The sequence below is a fragment of the Rana temporaria genome, chromosome 5, assembly GCF_905171775.1.
Source record: "Rana temporaria chromosome 5, aRanTem1.1, whole genome shotgun sequence".
Taxonomy (NCBI): Eukaryota; Metazoa; Chordata; class Amphibia; order Anura; family Ranidae; genus Rana; species Rana temporaria.
The window spans coordinates 336,807,937-336,833,954 of NC_053493.1; the positions used below are offsets into that span (position 1 = coordinate 336,807,937).

General features: G+C 43.0%; 1 protein-coding gene across 2 annotated transcripts in view; it reads right to left on the reverse strand.

Moving 5' to 3' along the window:
* Positions 1–26,018, reverse strand: part of ORC5 (origin recognition complex subunit 5) — a 68,225-nt gene that overhangs the window by 15,379 nt on the left and 26,828 nt on the right. For both annotated transcript variants that reach the window (XM_040354389.1, XM_040354390.1), the window contains exons 7-12: positions 18,667–18,797; positions 16,193–16,241; positions 14,963–15,053; positions 11,872–11,924; positions 11,230–11,342; positions 6,038–6,085 (exon numbers count right to left, since the gene is read on the reverse strand). In XM_040354389.1, coding sequence (XP_040210323.1) covers positions 6,038–6,085; positions 11,230–11,342; positions 11,872–11,924; positions 14,963–15,053; positions 16,193–16,241; positions 18,667–18,797 — 485 coding nt within the window. The remainder of the gene's footprint in view (positions 1–6,037; positions 6,086–11,229; positions 11,343–11,871; positions 11,925–14,962; positions 15,054–16,192; positions 16,242–18,666; positions 18,798–26,018) is intronic.

The window sequence follows — 26,018 nt, forward strand, 5'->3', positions numbered from 1 at the left end:
GATCCACAAACTCTCTGCCTGGGAGGCTGAAAAAGGTTCCTCTATAGTAGATTCCTCGGAATCTAGGTGTTCGTCTGCTTGGTCCTCTGGAAATTCCAACTCCTCTGGAGAAAGGATTTCCGCATCTGAAGACACAAACCTAGGAGAAGGGGACCTAGCCCGTTTCCTTTCTGGCAATGAGGCTGCAATCAAAGTTGTCAACCTTCTTTCCAATCCACCCAGGGTGGAAGCCAGCATCTCCTCCGTGACAGACAGAAGCTGGTTGGATAGGGCCAGCCGCAGCACCTAGCAGCCCTGATGGCTCGCCCAGGGCGACGACCTCAGGTCTTTCCGGGGAGGATAGAACCGCTGAAGCCTGGCCAAGATCCTCAGAGCCCGATGGGGACGCTTTTTTTTTTTTTAACATTTTTTGTATTTTTAGCAGTTCCCGAGCCCTTGGGAGCCATAGTACAACCTTGAGGTACTCCGCTGAGAACAACCGATTGTTACAGCAAGAATTCTTAAAAAATAAAGGCTAGGGTATGTGCTAGGGGATCCTAAGCTTCCCTGAGCCAAAATAAGGGTAGGCAAATACTGAGGATCACCTCCAACACTGAGTTGAGTACTGCCTCCCTTACTGCTGGACTAGTACTAGTACTGAGCAAAAATAAAGGCTAACCCAATATAATAAATCAGCCTGTGGTTGAAAGCTCAGGCTGCTGCAAAAGAACTCTGGCTGATAAGTTAAAGAAAATGGTCAGTATTGAGCAGAAGCTCCAGACCCAAACTGTTCTCTTAACCGCCACCGGGTGTCGCCGTAATCAGCTGGAGCCTATCTGGGATGATAACCGCTCTGTGGCAGCCAGGCGACTGCCGCTCTGTGTCCCTCCAGCTGTCCGCTCGTAGCTTCATCTGGGTGCCTCCCCCCTGACGTCAGGCGGGGAGGGGAACGCCCGGACGCTGCCCGCCCCCTCTGCACGCGGCTGTAAGTCTTCTTATCTGACCGTGCGCGGGTGACATGCTGCTTGCAGGAGGAGGATGGGGACGCCGCGCCGGAGAGAAGGAGGACACGTGGAGCTAGCTGGAAGAAGACACCCGCACAGGTACTGCCAGGCATAGCCCTCAGGGCTTTTTGCCTGGGCTGGATGGAGTTGTCCTTACTAACTTTCCCACTAGGAATATGCGGTCGCAGCAGCATACTAGAAAGCCAGCCAGGGGGAGGTGTATGGGTAAATGGGCCATCCTGTCTAACAGACATAGTGGTTAAAAGTTGCCGATGCAGAGCATACTATAGGCGAAAACCCATAATCCCCCATGGAGAAAACATGCCGTTGAACCAAGTCCCACAGGTTCCCCACTTACCTGTCCACGCCGCAGGGTATTAGTGAGCAAGAGGCCCAATCTTCCCCCTTTGTGACCTGGCGCCCGCCGGTAATTGAGGCCGCGGCTTTGCGGCCTAAAAGTATCCTGTGTCTCCGTACGCCCCCACCTCCATGCGATCGCGGCGGGCCCACGACGGCCGATAATTTAGGCCGCGGCTTTGCAGCCTTGTGAAGGCCCAAGCTTCCTTCTGTGACCTGGCGCCATCTGGTGGTGGCCGTTGGCATTACAAGTAAAACAGCAGTTCTAATGTGTTTTTTTTTTTACTGTTTTCACTGCCATCTCCTTCCCTCTAATTAGAACCCCCAAACATTATGTATATATTTTTATTCTAACACCCTAGAGAATAAAATCACAATCGTTGCAATACTTTGTCACGCCGTATTTGCGCAACGGTCTGATCCTGCGTACACACCATCACTTTATGTGATGAAAAAAAACGATTTTTTTTGTGAAGTAAAAAAACGACGTTTTTGAAACTTCAATTTTCAAAAACGACGTTGCCTACACACCATTGTTTTTCACAATGCTCTAGCAAAGCGCAGTTACGTTCACCACTTTTTTCCATTGAAGCTCGCTTCATAACTAGCTTCTGAGCATGCGCGGGTTTAAAAACGTCGTTTTTGCTACACACGGTCATTTTTTGTGAAACAAAATACGACGTTTTGAAAAACGACACAAAAAATTGAAGCATGTTTCAATTTATTTTTGTCGTTTTTCACAATACATAAAACAACGTTTTCCCCCACACACGGTCATTTAAATTGACGTTTTTAAAAACAACGGTTTTTTCCATCACATAAAGTGATGGTGTGTACGCGGCATTACAAGCGCACTTTTTTGGGGAAAAAATGCACTTTTTTTAATTAAAAAATAAGACAACAGTAAAAGTAAAGTTGTTTACATATGCGGGCGCTACCCACATATGCGTTCGCCAGCTTGTTTACATATGCGTTTCGCTATTTGCGTCGTCAGGAGAGCTGCCTGGACACACACATAGAGGTTGAAGCACATTAGCACGCAAGGACCCCTTGTAGCAACACATGCAGAGAAAAGCGGGGCATGCACACCTCCTAGGACTCCATTTAAATGCTGGTCAGCGGCATTTAACGGTTGACACTGCCAAAGACACTCAGTGCCAGTCAGAGGCACTTTATAATGTAAGTGTTATTTTTTACCTTTTTTTAAATAAAATATATTTTTAACATACTATACCATGATGAGCCCCTTGTCTTTGAGGATTTAAGGATACCTTGTAAAAGGAAAAAGGAGGCAACACCCACTGACGGATAAAGAAAAGACACCACCTTGGAGCCTATTAATATCTGGGGTCTGGCGAGTGTTGATTTTAACCATTGGTGATGGTGGCACATTTTTATCGGGTGGAAGAGATAGCGGCACTTGTCTGTATACAGCACCACCAACATTGAACCTTTTGTTTGCTGGAACCTACTGTATAGGATCAAGATTGCTTGTTATTGGACTATTTTCAGTGCAGCTAGCACATTGCACTTTTTATTGGTTGTTTGATAACTATATATATATATATATATATATATATATATATATATATATATATATAAATAATAATATATATATATATATATATATAAATAATAATATATATATATAAATAATAATATATATATATATATATATATAAATAATAATATATATATATATATATATATATATATATATATATATATATATATATATATATATATATATATATATATATATATATATATATATAATTTTTTTTTTTTTGCTATACATAATTTTTTGGGGATTACCCGTTTCCAATACCAGTTATTGGACAATTCACGGTGCAGTTGGCACATTGCACATTGTGTGTTTTATATAGTATACTTTTTTCTGTATTGTTTTCATTATTTAGCCGGCTAGTAGCAGCAACGATAGCCACTCTTTCACAGGAGCACTGTGGCATATTTATTGATGTGTATGCCGATACACCAATTTATATTTGTGATTCAAAAACTGTCACATATGCATGATTTAAATTAAATTTATATATTTTCACAGATTGTTTGTATTTAGGTTACTCACATTTAAGATTGGGCACATTGTGGCCCCGAAATATATATTCCACTTATAGTTGAGGGTGTATTATATTAAGTCACAGCTCACATTTCCAGAGACTAAACCCTCTGGATAATTAGATCAGCGCAGTAACATTTTTTCCTATGCACAGTTGAAACATGTTTACAATATGTGCAAAACAAGAATTCCAATTCACTTGTTACAGGAGAATTGTTTACAGGGCTCATAAAAAAATAAAAATGAAATAGCCTAGTGGTTAAAAAATGGTGACACAATGGGTGAAGATATATAAAAGATCAATGTTAACAGAAAAGATTCTTGAAGAAAATTAACAGATTGTAGCAATATTTATTGACATAAGTATGTAATGTTTAAATTAACAAAAAAGTTACACTTGACCAGCAAGTAATGCCAAGGTTTTGCTTTATATGAACAAAGGTATCAAAGGGAATGAATGGAAAGGGTCAGTTTGGGGGGAGAGAAATGGGGAAAAGGCAAGGCAGCATGAGGTGAGGGGATAAGAAGATGAAAGTAAGTGGAGAGAGATAGGACAACCTTGGTGGGTGCCATTAGAAAACACAGGATAGGGTGCCAGAGAGAATCCCCATTTTTAAGCAGTTTGCTTAACATTTATAAAAGTGTAAATTATTAGGTGTCCCCATGTGGTCACACACTCTTCTAGCATTTCATAATATACACACAAAAATATAATTATATATATATATATATATATATATATATATATATATATATATATTGAACATCTACAGTTTGAGTCCTATTACAGTGCAATGACCAGAGCTGCTTCAATTGTGCCTGCTTAGCCCAGGTTGGCACTATACTATATGTTATGTGTCCATGCAAGTATTGGCCATTGTGCTTGTAAAGCAAGGACTAGCATAAAGTAGGGATGGGCCAGAGAGGGATCTGATAAATTGGTCAGGTAGAATATTAGATGCCATCTGAATTTCAGAAGGCAGGCTCTGTAAATTCTGTGACACAACACTACCAGTGAATACATGTCCCAGAATTCAAGGAAGTAAATGTGTGGGGATCTTCACAAACTAAGTTTACAAACTTCGAAATCGTTCAGAGTTTTAGGAGCAAATTTGAAATAACTGAAATACAATGCAGAAATGATTACTTTACATGATCCACTTTAATATTGGTTTGTGTATATTGCCAGTGTACTTTGCTAACTGGAACAGGGGCAAGCAACCTGCATTAGTTTATCAGCAACAAAAAGAAAAATTAATCAGTTGTAAAACATACTCAAATCATAAAGCAGCGATTAAAAAAATGAAGAGAAAAATATTATGTGACATTATGACCATGCACTGACACACAATGCTTAGCGGGTGAGCCTGGACTGTTAGGGCACTGATCTGATGAGCTAAATAATTACTGGGTTATTCCTTTAATTCACTGTCAGTTATGTTTATGCCACAATGAATGTACCTGCTGGATTGACAACCAGCTAAAAGATGGCCTGAACAATTCCGATTTTGGATGGGACAAGAAGATAAAATTCAATATACTAACAACTTAGGAAGCCATCAACTCTGTCCCCAGCTACATCACCAAACTGGTCTCAACATATCAACCAAATCATACTCTTCCTTCCCCTGCCCAATACCTCCTGTTCTTTATCTTTCTTGTCACCTCCTCCCATGCTCTCCCCTCCAAGATTTCTCCCGAGCCTCACCCATCCTATGGAACTCCCTATCCCAATCTGTCCAGCTATCTCCTACTCTGCCTACTTATAGGCGATCCCGGAAAAGCTTTCTCTTGAGAAAAGCCTATCCTGCCTTCACCCAACAACTGTATTTCCACTATCTCCATCAGCTGATCCCCCACAGTTATTTACTTTTGCATCATTTGGCCCTCTCTGTAAGCTCTAATGAGCAGGGCCCTCCGATTCCTTATATATTGAACTGTATAGTAACTGTTCTGTCTGCCCCATGTTATAAAAGCACTGCAAAACCTGTTGGCGCTATAAAAATCCTGTATATTACCAACATTAAGAGACTGGCTGGAGGACAATGTCACTATGGGTTTAGCTGACCGAGTGCTCCAGCAATCCACTAAGGGCCATGTCAAAAAACGTGCTAGCAACGAAATTGCTAAGACAACATATCTTCTTCTGCGAAGTCGCCCCCTTGCTGGCCAGACCAGTGACATGTCATTATCCCATTAGTAATTGAGATTCTGCAGGGCTTTGGTGCAGTTCAGAAGCAACCAAATGCAGTATAGGCTAAACTGCTGCCCCACCAGTGATTCTGACACGACATCAAGGGCAAAATAGCCCATTTGAAATGGCCTCGGCAGAAAACATACACAGGACAGACAGATTCAGCCTGCACAAGTGAAAAAGTAGAGTAGTGGTCAGAACGTATGCACGCGATTACAGAAGTCTAGGGTTTGCATCCACACAGGTTTTCATGCTACCAAATTTTCTCCAATATATTATGTGAGACCAACCAGCAGGAAGCAAGGAAGTGGACAGGATTGGCAATATAGCTTTAGCATACATTTTATCATGTCTGAATGGATTACAATTTGTCATCATCATTAAATGTGCCATAGGAACTAAATAATATTAATAATTCATTACCTTTTCATGTTTTTTTAGGAAGTCCGTTTTCTTAATTTTTCCATGATGCTTCAAAGAAAGAGAAAAATGTTAGTTTTTGCCATTTGGTATTAGAGTGAAGAATAACACACAAAAGAACGGTATGTCATAAAAGGAGCCTCTGAGGGAAAAAAAAAAAACACATGCATATTCAAAGGTTATCAGCCTTCTCTTGGTTTCACTACCACACTAAAGTGTGACAAGTGTAAACTCCCACATGCTTGTTCTAGGCCACGTACTAGTCACTAGCTAGGGAAGTCATGAAGATGTTCATACACATTACAAAAAAAAAACAGAAAGGGCAGCGCCCACATTTCTATCCTCACAAAAGGAAATGGCGTGAATGCAATAAATATGCTGTTTAAAGTGATTGTAAAGGTAGAAGGCTTTTTTATATCTTAATTTATTCCACGCATTAAGATAAAAAAAACTTCTGTGTGCAGCAGCCTCCCTCACTCACTTGAGCCCATCTCGATCCATCGATGTTGCAGGAGAGACTTGGACTCCTCTCCTCATTGGCTGAGATACAAGCGCAGGCCATTGGCTCCTGCTGCTGTCAAAATCAGAAAGTCAATAAGGAGAGAGAGAGAGGGGGCGGGGCCTAGCCACGGTTCCTTGTCTGAATGGACATAGGGAGCTGCAGCTTGGCTCGGGTGCCCCCATAGCAAGTGGCTTGCTGTAGGGAAACTCAGCAGGAGGGAGGGGCCAGAAGCACGGACAAGGGACCCGACAAGAGGAGGATCCGGGCTGCTCTGTGTAAAAGGAATGTGGGTGAATGTGTAGCGCTATGTATTAGTGCAATGTGAAAAAACACCACATAATATATACTCAACAGGGTATAACCATAAAATAATGTTCAATCCACATGAAAACAACCAGTCCATGTAGAAATTCAACGTGATAAATTGTCCATCGTGAGTAAATAACATAATAACAATGTCATGCGATTGAATGAACCATCCCAACGAAGATCTTCAGATGTAAGATGTAACTATAAATGTGCTAACCGAAAACCATTGGACCCGACTGTCATATGACAACAGGTCAATCGAGCTTACGGTACCCAACCAGCTGTACACTGGGACTGTCAGCGAAGATCCAAAAAGAAGTGGAATACACTTCTGGTGTCCAGAAGATGTCAACCGAAGGCAAGGTCAAAAAGCCTGGTATTCCTCAGCCGAAAGGCGACTCCGATAAATGCCCCTGAGCCCATTCTTTCCATGGCCCGCCTTTGAGCCGGCCGGCTGATATATCCCTTGGAATCATATGCGCTGTGACATGCTTTGGCTGCAGAAGGGGATCTCACAGCATTGACTCCGGAGCGCCCAGTTACCCTTGTGTAGGGTTTTATAATTATTACTATTGTTTTCTGATTTTTCAAACTTCAAGTTGCTCCTTTATTTTTTTTTATGAGACTCCAGTTTCAATGGTGACCTACCAGCACTGTGCAAATTGCAGCACAATTTCGCCCGACCATCCCTCGGGACACAGGTTACTACATTGGGGGCTGGACCAGGGGCCCTGTTAATGGTTTGCTATGGGTTCAGGAGAACAAGGCTGTTCTTGAACACTGCTATGTCACCACTGCAACAGTCATGCTTCCCTTTTTTTCTGGTTGTTTTTTTTTTGTACCTGCTGCATAACCATCAAGTGACTGCTTGGTGTCCTTGTGTACCGGTTTCAAGCACTTGTCACCTGAGGGATAGATAGTGTTTTGGGTGGATGCTCACACCAGTTTGGGAGGGGAGAGTTTGTATTTTATAGACCGGCAATAATATGTGGTACAAAAGTTTAAAATGGACATGGATTAATGTTTTGTTCACTGATCTTTATGTACAGTCAGACTTACTCTTGCACATGTGGTTTTTCAGTTCTGCTGTTTTTCTCAATATGCTTTTACTCCAATGTGATGGCTGCAAGCCTGTACTATAGTATCTATGTTGTTACCTAGATTATGGCTAGTGTAAAATTTCCTACATGGAATGTGAGGAGCCTCCGTGACAAAGTCAAGCGTTCGGCAGCCCTCACCTTCCTTATGAAGCAACGTGCGGATGTTGTGGTAATAGTTGAGACGCATGTGGAGAGGCAGCTCCAGTTGACAACGCAGACCATGGGTTGGGTGGGCCTTTCATTCCACCCACACGTCCCATGCTTTCGCGGAGTCTCGGTTTTGGTGGCCAAGTCACTGCATTTTGAATTATGTGATGTATCCTCTGACCCACAGGGGCGGTACGTCTTCCTACATGTTAAAATCTATGGTGAACCCTTCCTACTTCTAGAATTCTATGTTCCGCCTCCTTTTAGTGCCACAATTGTTGTGGGAGGTTTGTGGGAGGTTTCACATACATGTTCCGACACCCCCCGCGGTATGGGCAGGTTGGTTGGGAGACTTTAATGAAACACTAAACCAAATCTAGATAGACTTCGGCCCAGACTCAAGAGTGGTGACCCTCCCTAACACAAGGTTTTCCAGGCTTCTCTCCAATTTTAATCTAGTGGACACTTGGAGGCATCTAAACCCTCAAGTAAGGGTGTACTCCTGTTTCTCAGCCACGCATAATACCATGTCTCGCAGTCCTTGCTCCCGAGGCTGCAGACTGCAAAGTTTGGCCTGAGACTCCTTCAGACCACTGTCCTTTTTGGGTTACCATAGCGGTTCATGTCAATAAACCACCTAACTAGTGGTGCCTCATTCCCTTCTGGCTCTCTCTGTTGCCAGGGGACGATACCATCCCAACTGAATTCAAACAGTACTTCTTAGATAAATGATCCATCTGCCTCCCCTTTGGCGTTTTAAAAAATGATTGCGCAAATACTGCGCGAGATAAAACGTTGTCTGCTAAAAAAACATATATAATGTTTGGGGGTTCGGAGTAATTTTCTAGCAAAAGAATGAGGATTTGTACATGTAGGAGAGAAGTGCCAGAATAGGCCCGGTATTGAGGTGGGTATAAAAGCTTGGTATTGAAGGGGTTAAACCTTTTGTTTGGGGCAGCAACAGGCACAAATTGGCCTGGCGCTCTCTCAAAAACCCCACAGACTTGGGAGGGCCTGCTATGCCAGATCTAAAACTTTACTACATATTGTCTCAATTGTTTGATAAAACAGATAGAGAGATTCAGCACTCTGCTTTGTCCGCAACATACGGAGGACCCCATCACGGTGATAGCGGTGGGCACACGGGGCACCCAGGCAGCACTGTCTCTTGTACCACAACAGGAGGATTTGGGATATTGCTATGGATAAATTAGAGTTAACACCTTTCAATGACTACACCCCACTGTGGCACAATAAAAACTTGCCTGAAATGTCCCTGATTCCTAATTCAGAGTTATGGAGCACACAAGGGATATATTCTCTTCACCATCTTATCTCGGATGGAGAGCTTAAGACCTTCCACACTCTTCAGGATAAATTCGCACTCCCGGGCACCATGCTCTTCAGATACCACCAGGTTCGTCATGCTCTGACCACACGATTTCCAGAGGCAGCCCTGCAGCCCTCTCCCAACTCTATCATAGCCATAGTTAAGAGTACAGAGCCCCAAAAACTTATATCCTCTTTTTACAACATGCTTCTTACTCCCACATTCACAAAAATAGCCTATGCCATCAAACCACGCTGGGAGAGGGAGGTAGGGGAAACGGAGGATGAGAAATGGAGCGAGGCCTTGGACACCAGTAAGGCGGTGTTCCCTAAACTTTCCGACAGACTAACGCAAATATACATCATACACAGGTCGTACCTCACACCACTTTAAGTCTCCAGGTTTGGAGGGATCAACTCTTGTCCGATGTGTCTACGGGAGGTGGGCACATTCTTCCACTTAATTTGGTCCTGTCCTGTGATCCAGGACTTCTGGAAGCAAGTGGTTGACTTCCTTTATGACACCATGGGCTCGCACCTTACTTTGAACCCAAAACCATGTTTATTAGGGATATACCCTAATGCTGACTACGATAAATTTACGTCAGTATTTTTACAAGAAACACTCTTTCTAGCCAGAAAAGTGTTGGTGAGGAAATGGATGAGACCAACCCCCCTCACCTTGGCCGAATGGAAAACTGAGGTTAATGGTAGTCTTCCATACAAGAAATTTCTTTACATTAATAGAGGATGCCGTACCAAATATAATAAAATATGGGATCGTTGGCTGAATACGTCAACCACTTATACTTGATAGGGCGTATGTACTTCCTCTGGGCACTCTAGAACCCATCGGGTGTCCCCTTGAATCACAATCAAATGTATTCATGTATCTGACCTGATATTTGTTTATTACTCTATTCGTGTCGGTGTCAGGTCACCTGTGGCCAGGCGACAAGTGCACCCCATTGGGGTCCGGTATGCACCACAGGGTGGTGAACCCTATAGCCGACTGCTGAAAGCAGGAACGAAGTGTGAACCCAAGATCACCCAGGGCGCGGAGTCTAAGACCCAGTTTTGTATTTACCAGGGCCCCTAATGGTGGGGATGGTCTTGGCCGCAACTGGATCCAGGTCGCGTCCCCGAGATTTCCTAGGTCACGCTCCGCAGGGAGAGAGGGGAAGCAGCCAGCAGGACAAACGGTGGTGATGGGTAGGCCAAGGTCAGGGTAACAGGCAGACAAGGCTAACCGTGGGACAGGCAAATGGTCAGGGGCACAGGCAGACAAGGATAACCGTGGGACAGGCAAATGGTCAGGGGCACAGGCAAACAGCAGAAGTCAGGAACAAGCCAAAACGGTACACGGAAAGATGATCGTAGCACACTGGAAACTGCAGACCTGTAGAGCAACAGTTAATAAAGACTTCCTGGGCTGGCCATACAGGAAGAGGAAGTGATAAAAAGGGAACCAGAACAGAGTCAGGCCTCTACTGAACAGATGGAAACACAGGTAAGCTGCCAGGCTATTGCATATCCATGACAGCTATTGCATATCCATGACAGTCTGTTTTTCTGTCTCTAATGCTATGACATGCAAATTTAATATGTATGTATGTATTGCCAAATAAAACCCTTTTTTAAACGTAAAAAAAAGGATATCTTGATTGGCTGTCTCAAGTGTGCATTAGTATGGCTAGATCAATCAACTATTCAAGGCCAGCTTTAGCGCTGCAAAAATAAAATCCACTAGGCGACACTCTTCTACACTCTTATCAGCACTGGCAATTACCTGTTTATATCCAACATACCTTGACGAAAAATCTTTTGTCAGTTCTGGCAGGGTTATACGAGGCTAAATATCCAGCAATGAGTAAAAATTTGGAGTAATAAGGTAGTTCCACATGAGCATGGGCAGACAGTCCTAAGAGAACGGATCAGAAGGATTACTTTTTATTAATCATACAGATCTTTTTGAAGGTGGAGACAAACTAAAGTGATTACAAGGCAATGTATCAATCCTCCCAATACTATTACAGCACTAATTGAGCTGAGTTATCTGTACTTCTTTCCTCTCCAAGAGACCCCAATCTACCTACCTTGGAGCTTAGCTCTGCTCCCCCGTCCCTGCCTTAGATTCTCCCTTCTTCTGTAGTATATAACCCCCCTGCCCATACAGACATAAAGCAGTCTGGCTGTATTATACCAAGGGGTGCTATCAAGCCAACATGTTTTCTAGCACAAAGATACAAAGTGGCAGATATTAAAAGGTAGCCTAGAAGAGGAAAGAAGTAAAGAGGAGAGAAGTAAAGAGGATGTCAGCCATGCAATATGGTGCTTTCATTGTTCAATAAGCTGGACAGAGATAGGGAGGTGATATAGGAAGTCACAGAGCTGCAACAGGGCAGCATATATGTTATAAGATAGATAGATATTGAGAGATGGGTAAAGACCTTTGAGGTGTGATGCTTCTCTGTCCTCCTGCTGTATCCTTTCCCACTCTGAACTGTGGAGAGAAAAAAAAAATTGTTGACGTGCCTTCAGTGACTGAAAGCGATATACATTAGTTAGACTGCGATTTAGAGGTTTATGTTCCTAGATAGAGATGGATGCTTACATTCCAAGAAACCGTACACACAAACGTCTTTCCGAGATGTTGAAGTGGAGGATAGAGGGTCATATATTCAGAAAGTAACCTTCTATCATCCAGCGGAGAAGCAGAGACTCAGCATTAGGAGAGCCTAATCTAATTAATTAGACTGAGTGATCTGTGCATGGCTCTGGCTCAGATCCTTATAAGAGCCAGCTCTTTCTAACCTTGGACAAATCCCTCCCTCTGCTTTTCTAAGAGGTATTAAGTGCTTCTAATGCAACAAAAAGCCACAGCAGCCAAGCTAGAAAAAAAAAAACTTAGATGGAAATAAAATAAAATCCATAGAAATCCATCATGTAAACCAAATCAGGACATATTGCCAACTTATAAACTTGTTGGTATTCTTCCCTTCTTAATTATTCAATATAAGTTTAAGGACTGCCCTCTTCCACAGCCCGCTATACCCACACACTAGCGTACAAGTCCTGTAATAAAGGCATGTTCCCTCCCAGAAGCTCAGTGACACATAGGAGGAACTGTGCCACCGGAGTTTAAAAAAAAAAAAAACTCTTGCCAGAAGTTACTGTAGAAGAATATCACATATACACACACAGCGTCTCATCACTGTACTGTACTTGAAGTCTTCTGTAGATATCTGTTGATTTTATGCCTTAGTTCACAAGAAACCTCATCACCACTGTTCACGCTGCTCCATGCAAGCACTAACACTGTTGTCTGCCATCTTAACGCCTGTAAGACGAAAACGTGAGTCAAGGCACATCCCGGTCATATCATTTCTGGCCACTTCCGGTTTCACTACACCACGGCTGAACGCACGCCCATCTAACAAGTGGAAGCAGGTCGACTGCACAAGCCATCTGTTTGGTGTTTTATGCTGCTATCCTCAGTGCCGGGGAAAAGGCATTAACTAATGTAAGCAGCCACTTTGCTTATGTTTTAATCCTTTTTTTAAATAAACTGTGTTACACTATGGTCCCGTTTCTATCCATTTCCTAATGGGTTATCGCGGTGGAGAAAGAACAAGGTTCCCAGCCACATCCCTATTGGTACATCAGCAGGACAATTGACCCACATCAACAGCCTGATTTGACCTCCTTTTTAGTTAAAGGGGTCATTGGTGGCCTGGCGAGTAGGCATTTCACTCATATCCTCCAGGTGATTTACATTAAGTTTGTCATTGGTGATGGTGTAAGGATTGAAGTTGCATCACAAAAGATATATGGACTTTGCTTTGATGAAATATTTGATTCAATGTTAAATTCAATTTAATACTGGAAAGGTATTTATGAATTGTTTATATAAATTAGCACTAAGAACTTTATTTTGTCTATACACCAAGATTGTCACTAGTCACAACGCCCCCTATTACACATCTTAATAACGTTCTCTAGACTGGCCCGCAACATGTGTGCCGCCTATCAGTAATAGGACACACTTGCCACTTACTGCAGCGTGGAGTACCACCACGCTAGCATCCCCTTTTTTATACATGCAAATATAAAAGTCCCAGTTTGACTTAAACGTCCCTCGTTCTCTTTAACCACTTCCCATCCCGTGTATAGTAATATGACGGCCACAAGGTGGCTCTGCCATCCCTGGCAGCCGTCATAGGAAGTCTTCTGCTTCCCGGCGGTCTATGAGGTTCACTCGGGAGTCTATGCACGTGCCTGGCAGCCGCGATGTCCGCCTGGCACCCACGACTGCTGTTCACAGAACAGGAACGTGGATCAGTGTGTGTAAACACACCGATCCATGTCCTGTCAGGGGAGAGGAGACCGATTGTGTGTTCCTTGTATATAGGAACACCGATTGGTCACCTGCCCCCACAGTTAGAATTACTCCCTAGGTAACACATTTAACCCCTTGATCGCCTCCTAGTGTTAACCCCTTCCCTGCTAGTGACATTTATACAGTAATCAGTGCATATTTATAGCACTGATCGCTGCATAATTGTCAATGGTCCCAAAATAGTGTCCAATCCTTCCGCCACAAAATCACAGTGCTGCCAAAATAAAAAATAAAAAAACTGCAGACAGCCGCCATTACCAGAAAAAAAAATAATTAAAATGCCCTCAATCAACCTATTTTTTTAGGCGCTATAGCTTTTGCGCAAAGCAATCAATATACACTTATTGTGATTTTTTTTTACCAAAAATACGTAGAATTATTAAAATCGGCCTAAACTGAGGAAGAAATGTTTTTGTTTTGTTTTTTAAATTGGGATATTTATTATAGCAAAAAGTTAAAAAATAGTGTTTTTTTAAATTGTTGTTCATTTTTTGTTTATAGAAAAAAATATATATAAACTGCAGAGGTGATCAAATATCACCAATGAAGTCACTACCATGAATGTGCACTGTGCCGGAATGTAAACGGACTTGCACATGTGCAATTAAGAGTACATTCTACAGAAGACTGAGCAGCAGAGATTTTATTTTATTATAGAAGATACATTGCATGTATGCTCTGCTTACAGTCTTTAATGTTAGCCTGTAGTTCCGCTTATTCTACCTGGTTCTGCACTCACAAATATAACCAAAACAATTTTTTCCCTATTTGGATACAGTATGTAGGAGCTAAATCATCTGTCAGTCCCCTCCCCCCTTCCCATCTTCATCCTAAGGGAAGACATAACACAGACACAACAGAAAGTGAGAGGAAATTTCTCCACATTTAGGGAAATCCACTTTTATACAGTTAAAAACAAAGAAAATTCTCTACTGAGAGATTTCTTCTATGTCCGTTACAATAACAAGTCAAACATTTGTATTCGCTCGTGTTTACAGTTCCAGTGACAACTGTCACCAACAGAGGCAAAAGGCAGCAAAACAAATACAGGTATTCTAAATCTCCCCCATCTATCAAAAACATTTTTTTTATGGAATAGAGTCATATGTAGTTGCTGATCATACAATAATTTGGCTTTATACCTTGAAATCTCACGAAGATAAATAGTCTGCATGGCCCTCTTCAAATGTGGCTCAATGTTTCTCCACAACTTGTGCGCATCACCTTCCTTTGCTGAAAGTATATAAAACATATTAAATATAATGGACTTTCCACTTAAATAGTATTAGGTTGACAAAAAAAAAAACGCAGTTTAAAAAATAAATAGTATTAAGTTAAAGGTTGGTTCATGCCAATTTCCTCAGTCTGGATTCAGAGTCTTGCAGGAAGGGAAGTTTAACCTCCTTAAAGAGGAACTGCAGTCTGCTCACTTAATTGGTAATAAAAACATCTTTGCCATTCTGAAGCTTCCCTCCAACCACTTTGCATATTCTTTTATATATATTGCGATTCTGTAATTGCCAAATATGCAGAAGAAATCTCCATCCACCAAGTCTGGCTGCAACAATTTTAACTGTGGGCAGATGAAACTGCTGCCTGTTCACTTCCTGGATTTACACAGAGGCACACCTCCAGCTCTGCAGCCCTCATTAGCCCTCTTATGAATCATTCCCCCTCCCTTCCTGGTAAACTTTCATGAGAATGAGATAGAGAGAGCTGTGCATGTCACAAGTCTAGGCTTTATACCCGGCAATAAACAGGAAGTGGGCTGTATAAGGTATTTACTAGCAGAAAAAAACAAGGGCAGAAGATTTAATAGATGGAAAGATGAAAAAATGACTGAAGCCATGTACAGTGTCGGCTTCCTGGCGGGATCAGGCACGTGGGACTGTGTGTTTTCTGAGTACTGCGGTGTGGTTCAGGTGCAAATTCTAGGCTCATTGAGTTCTATGGAAATGCTTCTGAATAGCACGTGTTAAGTTGTGTTCAGGATTTAGGTCAAAATTTCAGTACGGATTGCTCTCCTACTACAGGAGTGGACACATTTATCTACTATGTATTGGCCAGCACAGAAATCGCAGCCGTGACACAAAAAAAAAAAAAAATGGTCTTGCAACTTCGTATCAGACCCACATCAAAAATAAACTTGAATAGCTGAACAAAAGCTTTTTTTCCCCCCCCCCCAAGACATTTTCTTCATATAGACAACCAACAGGAAACCTGCAGAAAACCCGTAAGATGAACGTATTGGTCCAACCAGGCCAGCTGACCATATTCAACTTATCCTGCTTTGAAGGTCAACTCTAACTCCGATAACATTATAAAAAAAAAAAAAAAACTGTTGACAGCAATAATAAATCACTTAAACTTGCCTTCTCCTTTTATCACTGGTTCACAATATTTTGAAAAGTTCAGAGCAGCCTGCAAGCAACAAAGAAAAATAAATGCATACAAAATAATAATAGCATATAAAAACCCAACAGAATAACTGTGCTGTTGTGTTAATTTTAGAGAAGGTAAAAAATGGAACACCGGTATATCACTCATAACAACCAATCACTTTCCCGGTTTTATTTTCAAGCCAGAATAGAAAGATTACCCACAAATTTCACTTATGACTCCAAAAAATAAAGCCAACTGTGGCCAGTGTTTCAAAGCTATCTGATTTTCATCTAGAAAAATGTGCACTCAAAAGGATTTGAAAATATAAATTAATAAGAATCTAAAACTCCATTCACACCTGAGCAATTTGATTTGCGGGCCGAATCACCGCCAGAAATGGCACTCCAAAACGCGGTGCGATTTTGCCACAATTGTCGAGCGTCCAAACGTGCTACAATTACAGTAGAGCAAAAATCGAAACTGCTTCTGCACCAATATTTGGTACATGAGCTTCTTTTGAGCGTGTTTTGGGAGTGGAGGGAGGCCCATTCAAATGAATGGTGCAGTTTCAAAAACGCTCCACTGAAAAAGATAAATAAAAAAAAAAGCTGCACCTGCTGTCGCTGCGCGACACTCAGGTGTGAATAAAGCCTTCGTAATTTCAGTTTTCTTTACACCAGTTAGCTGAACATTAATGACATTCTTAAACTATCTGATCCTTTATGGTAAAAAACACACAGAGGGGCATACTCAAAGCAAGGAATCCAATGTTCACCACATATTTACTGTAGGTGGATCTCTCACTGCAATTTATAACAATTGTACAAGGAAAACACATCTCCATCAAATCTTTGGTAAATGTCATATTCGCTGATTTTTTAAATATGCATCTATGAAGTACGCCTGACATATAAAATATTAAACGAATACTCCCACCAGGAGAAAAGTAGTGTCATTTCATTTGAAGTCATCATCGACCTTCTGTCTGTGCTAGGCTAAAAGGTGATCAGTCAGAGAAAAGACACTGGCCCAGATTCTCGTATCTGGGCGTAAAACTGTGCAGGCGTAACGTATCTGGTTTACGTTACGCCGCCGCAAGTTTTACAGGCAGGTGCTTTATTCACAAAGAACTTGCCTTTAAAGTTGCGGCGGTGTAGTGTAAATCACCCGGCGCAAGCCTGCCTAATTCAAATTAGGCGGGTAGGGGGCGTATAGCATTTAAATTAGGCGCGTTCCAGCTCCGAACGTAATGCGCATGCGCCGTCCCTAAAATTTCCCGACGTGCATTGCGCTAAATGACGTCGCAAGAACGTCATTGGTTTCAACGTGAACGTAAATGGCGTCCAGCCCCATTCACGGACGACTTACGCAAACAACGTAATTTTTTAAATTTCGACGTGGGAACGACGGCCATACTTAACATTGGTTGCCCCTCATATAGCAGGGGCAACTTTACGCATCGCAAATCTAACGTAAACATCGTAACTTCACTGCGTCGACCGCGCGTACGTTCGGGAATTCGCATATTTTGCTAATTTGCATACTCGACGGGGAAAACTACGGAGGCGACACCTAGCGGCAAAAAAAAAAAATGCATTTAAGATCCGACAGCGTAAGAGCCTTACACCTGTCGGATCTAATGGATATCTATGCGTAACTGATTCTAAGAATCAGTCGCATAGATACGACGGCCCAGATTAGGACTTACGACGGCGTACATTGCGTTGCGCCGTCGTAAGCCCTTTGAGAATCTGGGCCACTGTGTCTGGTATGTTACAGTGACTCACAAGCTCTGCACTGACCTCATCCACTTTATAAAAGCTATAAAAAATGTCACCAGTCCACAGTAAAACAATGTAAAGTAAAGCCCTGTACACACGGCCCTGAGTCTCGTCAGGAAAAAAACGTTTTTCCAGATGAGATTCTTGGCAAGATTTTCTTGCCGGCCAAGTGTACACACGTACAATTCAAAAGAACCGCCGTTTCTTATAATGACACGAACGTGGTGACGTCATCGACTACGACGAGCATGCGCTCGTCACATTCAATGCCGTTGCCGCTATCTTGCTTCACCCTACCTATGCCTTGGAAGCTACTGCGCATGCGTCAAAGTCATTTCGAGCAATGCGTGGGTTTCCACGGAGACAAAGTATACACACTCTTGGGTTTCTCGGCAGGAAAACACTGCTGAGAATCACGACGAGAAAATAGAGAGCAGGTTCTCTATTTTTCTCATATAGATTCTGGCCAGTTTTCGACGAGAAACCTCAAAGCCTCGTACACACGCTCGGTGTACTCGGCAAGAAAGCTCTGCCAGCACTTTTCTGGCTGTTTCTTGCCGAGAAAACCGTGCGTGTGTACGAGGCTTCAGTGTTTTCCTTTCAATAGACAAATCTCTGCATTATAATGTTGTTAATGTCCAGCAGTGCTAGGAATCATGCAACTTCAATTAAAAAAACCTTACCAAATGTCGGAGTTCCTTAATGTCCCTGCACACAGTGTAGAAGACACCCAGGAGAATATTGATGTAGGATGCATAGAACTCAGGCGAGTACTCTTCAGGATAGTCACTGGATAGAATTTGTTGTAGTTCCACTATAAATGGAAAGTACAGAATGATAACATTTTACAGAGCACATCCAAGCAACAGGTCAAATCTATAAACTCCATAAATGTGATCTGCTTTTCTTTCACAAAAGCTGTATTGAATTTTCAACAAATATCAGGTTTATAATCGAAGTGTCAAGGTCTACATTCTGTGATGAGTTAGACCTCACTGTACACTGCTGCTGGTAAACGGACATTTAGAAGCAGTTGGGCATTTTTTTTCTACTGCCCCTGAACTCTCCTCTCCTCTTATCTTATCAGTACATGTACACAGGGTCGTCTACAGTAGTTTCTGGGCAGTTGAGTTTAGACGCCATTTTTTGGAACGCGGCTAAACATGGTAACTCGCATTTCGTTTAAAGGCGTTTTTAATTTTTGCCCAATTAACAAAAAATAAAAAAGCAGCCAAACTCAACTGCATACAAACTACTGTAAATGAAGTTGAGAAAAAAATGCCCAACTGCTCGTAAACATTTGTTTACCAGCAGCAGTGTACATGAAGCCTAGGCTTCTAAAAGCTGTTAAACATGAGTGCTTGAGCATCAATTCATTTCAATGACCAGAATAAATGATTTATTCTGGCTAATGAAATTAATGAACGCCCAAGAGCTTGATGCCTGTAAAAGCTTTAGGCTCCATGCACACTGGTATATAAAAAACGTTGCTTCTACAGGAGTTTTGTGTTCTGCCTGTAGAAGCAACTCAATGTTATCCTTTGTGTCCATACACATTAGAACGTTTACAGGCATATTTTTTAGAACAACGTTTAGAAGCAGGAAAAAAAAACCTTCTCATTTGCGTTTTTGATTGGAGCTCACTGGCAGATAAAACGTAAAACTCTCCTAAACTCGTCTAAACTTATAAACAAAAAACGCTCTATATGAAAGTTTTTTACTCCAAAAAGAACAGACTTTTTTTAAGCCCAGTGTGCATGGAGCCTAAGACACTTTTTCTGCAAAAACGCTGCTGGCTTCTAGGAGAGTTAAACGTCTTGTGTGCATGAGGTCTAAGAACAATCATGAAACAAGTGGATATGGCGATAAAGTAATTAAGTAAAGTAAATTTAAAGTAAATTTAAGTCTTTATTAAAACGTCTATATAATACATTAGTGCATTTAACCAAGATTCTATGGTTAATATGTATTCCCTCGCCGTCTGCATAATGTAGAGTTACAATATGATTGATGAGGAGAGAGAGTAAAAGAAAATGATTCCAAAAAGCTATTAGCAAACCTGGGTTTGGGGTATTTGTACTTGTATTACAGACTTCATAAGAAAGGGAGAAAAAAAATGTGGAGGATAAAAAAGGGACAAGTGGGGCAGATTGGGTTAAGAGAGCAAGATGGGATAGGGGAGAAGGCATAGGGGTGAGCCGAGTCATGGGTACTGGCTAGACACACGCATATTCCAATGCCCTAAATTCTGAAAGGAGGGAGCGATCAATAATCATATGGCTGCTGTAGTCCAGCCAGGGCGTCTAGATTTTAAAGAATTTGGAGTGGATGTCATCAAGTACTGCAGTGCATTTTTCAATGTACCAAAGTTCCCATTTACTTAAAAAAAAAAAAAAAAAATGTATATATATATATATATATATATATATTTATTTATTTATATATATATATTATTGGGCCTTTTCTGTGCCCTTTGCCTGGCTGCAATTAACACAAATCCCACCCACTTTTGTTCTGCCTTAGATAAGTGACATATTGGTCTATATAGCAAGGCTTCCCAAGGGTTCAGTGTTAAGTCACAGAGCAAGACAGTCTGTCAAAATAATAAATAAATGAAAGAGTTGACCGCACTCCAAGATATGAAGGAATAAGTAACTTTATTGAAGATAAAAATCAATCAAAATGACATCAATGCAGACACAGCAGAGATTGACACGTTTCACGAATCAAAATTAATCGCTTAATCATAATCTGAACGTTAGAGGAAGGGATTGCTCTCACCTGAAGTGGCACAGCCCTGTCTCTTTGCAAGACAGTCTGTACCATATTATAGTGTATACTTTAATCTAGAAGCCTTTAGCTTTGGGGCAGTGCCACCAAATATGTGATGGGGTACTACAGCCCCAAAAACAAGAGGGTGAAGCACCCAGAGTGACACACTTTTCTATGGGATGAGATAAGGCAGAGTATTTTAAACTAAACCTTCTGCAGTAGTCATTGGCCCTATCCTCTTCAGGGCTGGAATGTGGGCAGATACGTCTACATTATTAGGTAAACATGGTAACCGCTGTATGTGATTATTTTGGAGAGAAGGACGGCACTAAAAATGAAGACCAGCAAAGAGTGGTTTTAGGGCATCGATCATCAAAGCTGGAACCAGCGGGGTGGAAGACTATGGGATCCTGGATTAAGGTAGGTGTAGCAGTGGGCAGAAAGATTATTTTGTGGAAATCAACAGTGTGTAAAACAGTCAGTTTGTTTGCTTAATCTACGAGCTCCTGCGCCCCGCAGGGAGTGTGAGAGGAGGTGGATCTCTGCAGGAAGCGCAGACAGCATTGTGTTTTGTGGCTGGACAAGGCCAGATGTGCCAGCACTGGGTTTTGTATGCTAGTCTTAGCTGAATTCAAAAGTACAAGTTAATTTCCCTATGCTGGCAGAAAGTGTCAGACTTTGGCTGAATACCTCACTAGAAGGAAGCTGGAAGGTCCTGTATTGTCTGTGCTGTGTGAGATTCCGAGTTGTGGCCACACCCCTATAGCCCCCTTCCAGGAGCCTCTGGACTTTATCCAACCTGCCCTGCTTCTGCAACAAGTCCCTACCCATCGGCCCAGATTTCTGTCCCATTCGCCCAGATCTCTGCCCAGTCCCGGACTTGGCCCTGTCTGCCCAGATCTCTGCCCCATTCTGGACTTGGCCCTGTCTGCCCAGATCTCTGCCCCGTTCTGGACTTGGCCCTGTCTGCCCAGATCTGTACCAAACACAGCTCTGCCCTGTTTGCCATGAGGACTACCTCCGTTTGCTACCCCATATTGCCATCCTGAGGATCACTCTTCATTGATGCTTCTTCTGTTTGTTCTGTGGACCAATTCTCCTACTGCCTGTACCCTGAGCCTCCCAATAAACGATTGCACGCCAGGTTCCCTATGATTTGCCTCTGTGACCTCTCTCTCTGCGCTCCCAGTTCGTCACAGTAGGTAATACTCCTTTGACCTTGTCCCCAATACAGCTCTAAAGCCGAATTCCAGGCACAACAACTTTCATTTAACCACTTTCTTTAACAGGCACATATACCCCCCTCCTGCCCAGGTGAAATTTCAGCTTCCGGCACTGCGTCGCTTTAACTGACAATTGCACGGTCATGCGACGTGGCTCCCAAAAAAAATTTACGCCCTTTTTTTCCCCACAAATAGAGCTTTCTTTTGGTGGTATTTGATCACCATCACAAAAAAAAGCAACAATTTTGAAAAAAAAATTCAATGTTTTTTTACTTGTTGCTATAATAAATAGCCCAATTTTTTTTTCCAAAAAAAAAAAAAAATTCTCAGTTTAGGTCGATTAGTATTCTTCTACATATTTTTGGTAAAAAAAAAAAATCGCAATAAGCGCTTACAAAATATGGGACAGAATTATTATTATTATTTTATTTTTTTTACTAGTAATGGCAGCGATCTGCGATTTTTTTATTGGGACTGCGACATTAGGGTGGACACATCGGACACTTGACACATTTTTGGCGCCATTCACATTTATACAGCGATCAGTGCTATAAATATGCACCAATTACTGTATAAATGTGACTGGCATTGAAGGGGTTAACACTAGGGGGTGAGGAAGGGGTTAAATGTGTACCTGTATTGTGTTCTAACTGTGTGTGGAGGGGGGTGACTGGGGGAGGTGACCGATCTGTGTCCCTATGTACAAGGGAGACAGATCGGTCTCCTCTCTCCCCTGACACACAGAGCTCCACGTCCCTGCTCTGTCATTACCGATCGCGGGTACCTGGCGGACATCGCGACCGCCAGGCACGCGCATCGGCATCTCGGGGACGCGCCAGGTGGCCGGAGGAATCCAGGACGTCAATGGACGTCCTGTTGGATTTTCAGAGCCACCGTGAAGACGTCATTTTACAATGACCCAGGGCTCAAGTGGTTAAGTAAACTATATTCCTCAATAGTTACAAAAAAAGGGATTTTTAATACAGCTTACCTGTAAAATCCTTTTCTTGGAGTACATCACGGGACACAGAGCGGCATATTCATTACTATATGGGTTATATGGAGTACCTTCAGGTGTTGACACTGGCAATCTCAAACAGGAAATGCCCCTCCCTATATAACCCCCTCCCATAGGAGGAGTACCTCAGTTTTGTAGCAAGCAGTATGCCTCCCAAAATGGTCCCCAAAAAGAGGGGTGGGAGCTCTGTGTCCCGTGATGTACTCCAAGAAAAGGATTTTACAGGTAAGCTGTATTAAAAATCCCTTTTTCTTTCTCGTACATCACGGGACACAGAGCGGCATATTCATTACTATATGGGATGTCCCAAAGCAATGCTCACAATGAGGGGAGGGAGAACATCTCCAAGACAAAAGGATTTAATTTAGAGAAATACTCAAATCCTAATAAATCCAACTTAGTTGAGAAAAATAATCTTAAATTTTAAATTTAACTCAAAAAAGAGGAGCCCCCGGAATCCGAGGGTCTCAAACTGCAGCCTGCAGCACTGCCTGCCCAAAGGCTGTATCAGACTTCCTTCTTACGTCCAACTGGTAGAATTTTGTAAACGTGTGGACAGAAGACCAGGTTGCCGCCTTGCAAACTTGAGCCATAGAGATCTGGTGGTGTGCTGCCCAGGAGGCGCCCATGGCCCTAGTAGAATGAGCCTTTAATGATACTGGAGGAGGCAACCCTTTCAAGCCGTAGGCCTGAGTGATTAATTGCTTAATCCACCTAGAAATGGTGGACTTTGCAGCTGCCTGCCCCTTCTTGGGCCCATCCGGTAATATGAACAGCACATCTGTTTTCCGGATCTTCTTTGTAGCTTTAAGATAGGCCTTCATGGCCCTGACGATATCCAAGGTATGCAGCAACCCTTCCTTTCTGGAAGTAGGTTTAGGGAAGAAGGATGGTAATACCAAATCCTGGTTCAAATGAAAACTGGATACAACCTTCGGTAGGAAGGAAGGATGAGGGCGGAGAACGACCCTGTCCTTATGAAAAATAAGATATGGTTCCTTACAGGATAAGGCCGCCAGTTCCGATACTCTTCTTGCGGAAACTATGGCGACCAAAAATACTAACTTCCTTGTCAGTAAAACCAAAGGAATTTCAGCCAACGGCTCAAACGGTTGTTTCTGTAAACTTGACAGAACAAGGTTTAAATCCCACGGGCAAAGCGGGGATTTAACTGGAGGTTTAATACGTAAGACCCCTTGAAGGAAGGTCTTAACCAGCGAGTGGGTGGCCAGCGGCCGCTGAAACCACACTGACAGAGCAGAAATCTGTCCTTTGATTGTGCTTAATGCCAATCCTTTATCCACTCCTAGCTGGAGAAAACTTAATACTCTATCGATGGTAAATTTGCGAGAAAGTCATCGCTTGGACTCACACCAGCCTACATAGGCCTTCCAGACCCTGTAATAAATCACCCTAGAGACCGGTTTCCTGGCTCTGATTAGGGTAGAGATTACTTTCTGAGACAGACCTCTACCCCTGAGAATCAGGGATTCAGCTTCCAGGCCGTCAAATTTAGATGCCGTAAGGCAGGGTGGAGGATCGGACCTTGCGATAGCAGGTCTGGCCGTAGAGGAAGAGTCCAAGGGTCTCCCACTACCATCCTTAAGATTAGTGAGTACCATGCCCTTCTGGGCCATGCTGGAGCTACCAGGATGACTGGTATGTGCTCCACCCGGATCCTGCGCAGCAGGCGGGGTAGTAACTGGAGCGGGGGAAACGCATAAAGAAGTTTGAACTGATGCCAAGGGCAAACCAACGCATCGGTTCCGCAGGCCATCGGATCCCTTGAGCGGGACATGAACCTGTCTAGCTTCTTGTTGAGTCTCGATGCCATGATATCCACGTCCGGCACTCCCCATCTTTGGCAGAGTGCTTGAAAGATTTGTGGATGCAGAGACCATTCCCCCGGCAATAGAGTCTGGCGGCTTAAGAAGTCCGCCTGAAAGTTGTCCACTCCTGGAATGAATATTGCCGATATGCAGGGCACATGAGCCTCTGCCCATAGGAGAATCAAGCTCACCTCTCTCTGAGCGGCTTGACTCCTGGTTCCCCCTTGGTGATTTATGTATGCCACGGCCGTGGCATTGTCTGATTGAATTCTCACCGGGAACCCCTGCAATTTGGACGTCCAAGCCCTGAGGGCTAGTCGAGCAGCTCTGAGCTCCAAGATGTTGATGGGCAACTGCTTCTCTGGCGTTGCCCAAGTACCTTGGCGAGTACAACCATCCAAAATTGCTCCCCAGCCCGTCAGGCTGGCGTCTGTGGTCACTATCTTCCAAGCCACTGGGCTGAAAGACTTCCCCTTCAGTAGATTCTGAGGGTCTAACCACCAACACAGACTTTGTCGGACTCTTCATGAGAGCGGCAACGGGATATCCAAGGCCTGTGGCCTTCTGCTCCATGCTGACAGGATGGCTGCCTGCAGGATGCGAGTGTGGCTCTGGGCGTATGGTACCGCCTCGAATGTGGCCACCATCTTGCCTAGTAACCTCATACATAGGCGAATAGTCGGTTCCTTCTTGTTTAGAACCAGTAGGATTAATTCCTTGACGGCTTTGACCTTCCTCAGAGGTAGAAACACTCTTTGTTGTTCTGTGTCTAATCTCATGCCGAGATATTCCAACTGCCTTGTGGGCAGGAAAGCTGACTTTTCTCGATTTAGGACCCAGCCGAACTTCGAGGTATTGGACCGTGAGGGCCACTGCTCGCTCCAAGCCGGGAGACGAGTGATCTATGACTAGGAGGTCGTCCAGGTATGCTAGGATCGTGACCCCTTGGATCCTTAGTTTGGCTAGGATTGGAGCTAGGACCTTCGTGAACACCCGGGGGGGCCGTAGCCAACCCGAAGGGAAGCGCCACAAATTGGAAGTGACGCGAAGCCACCATGAAGCGTAGATATTTTTGATGTGGCTGATAAATTGGAAGATGAAGGTAGGCATCCTTTATGTCTATGGACGCCATGAAGTCGTCCTTTTGGAGTGTGGTAGCTGCTGACCGCACGGATTCCATCCGAAATGAGCGG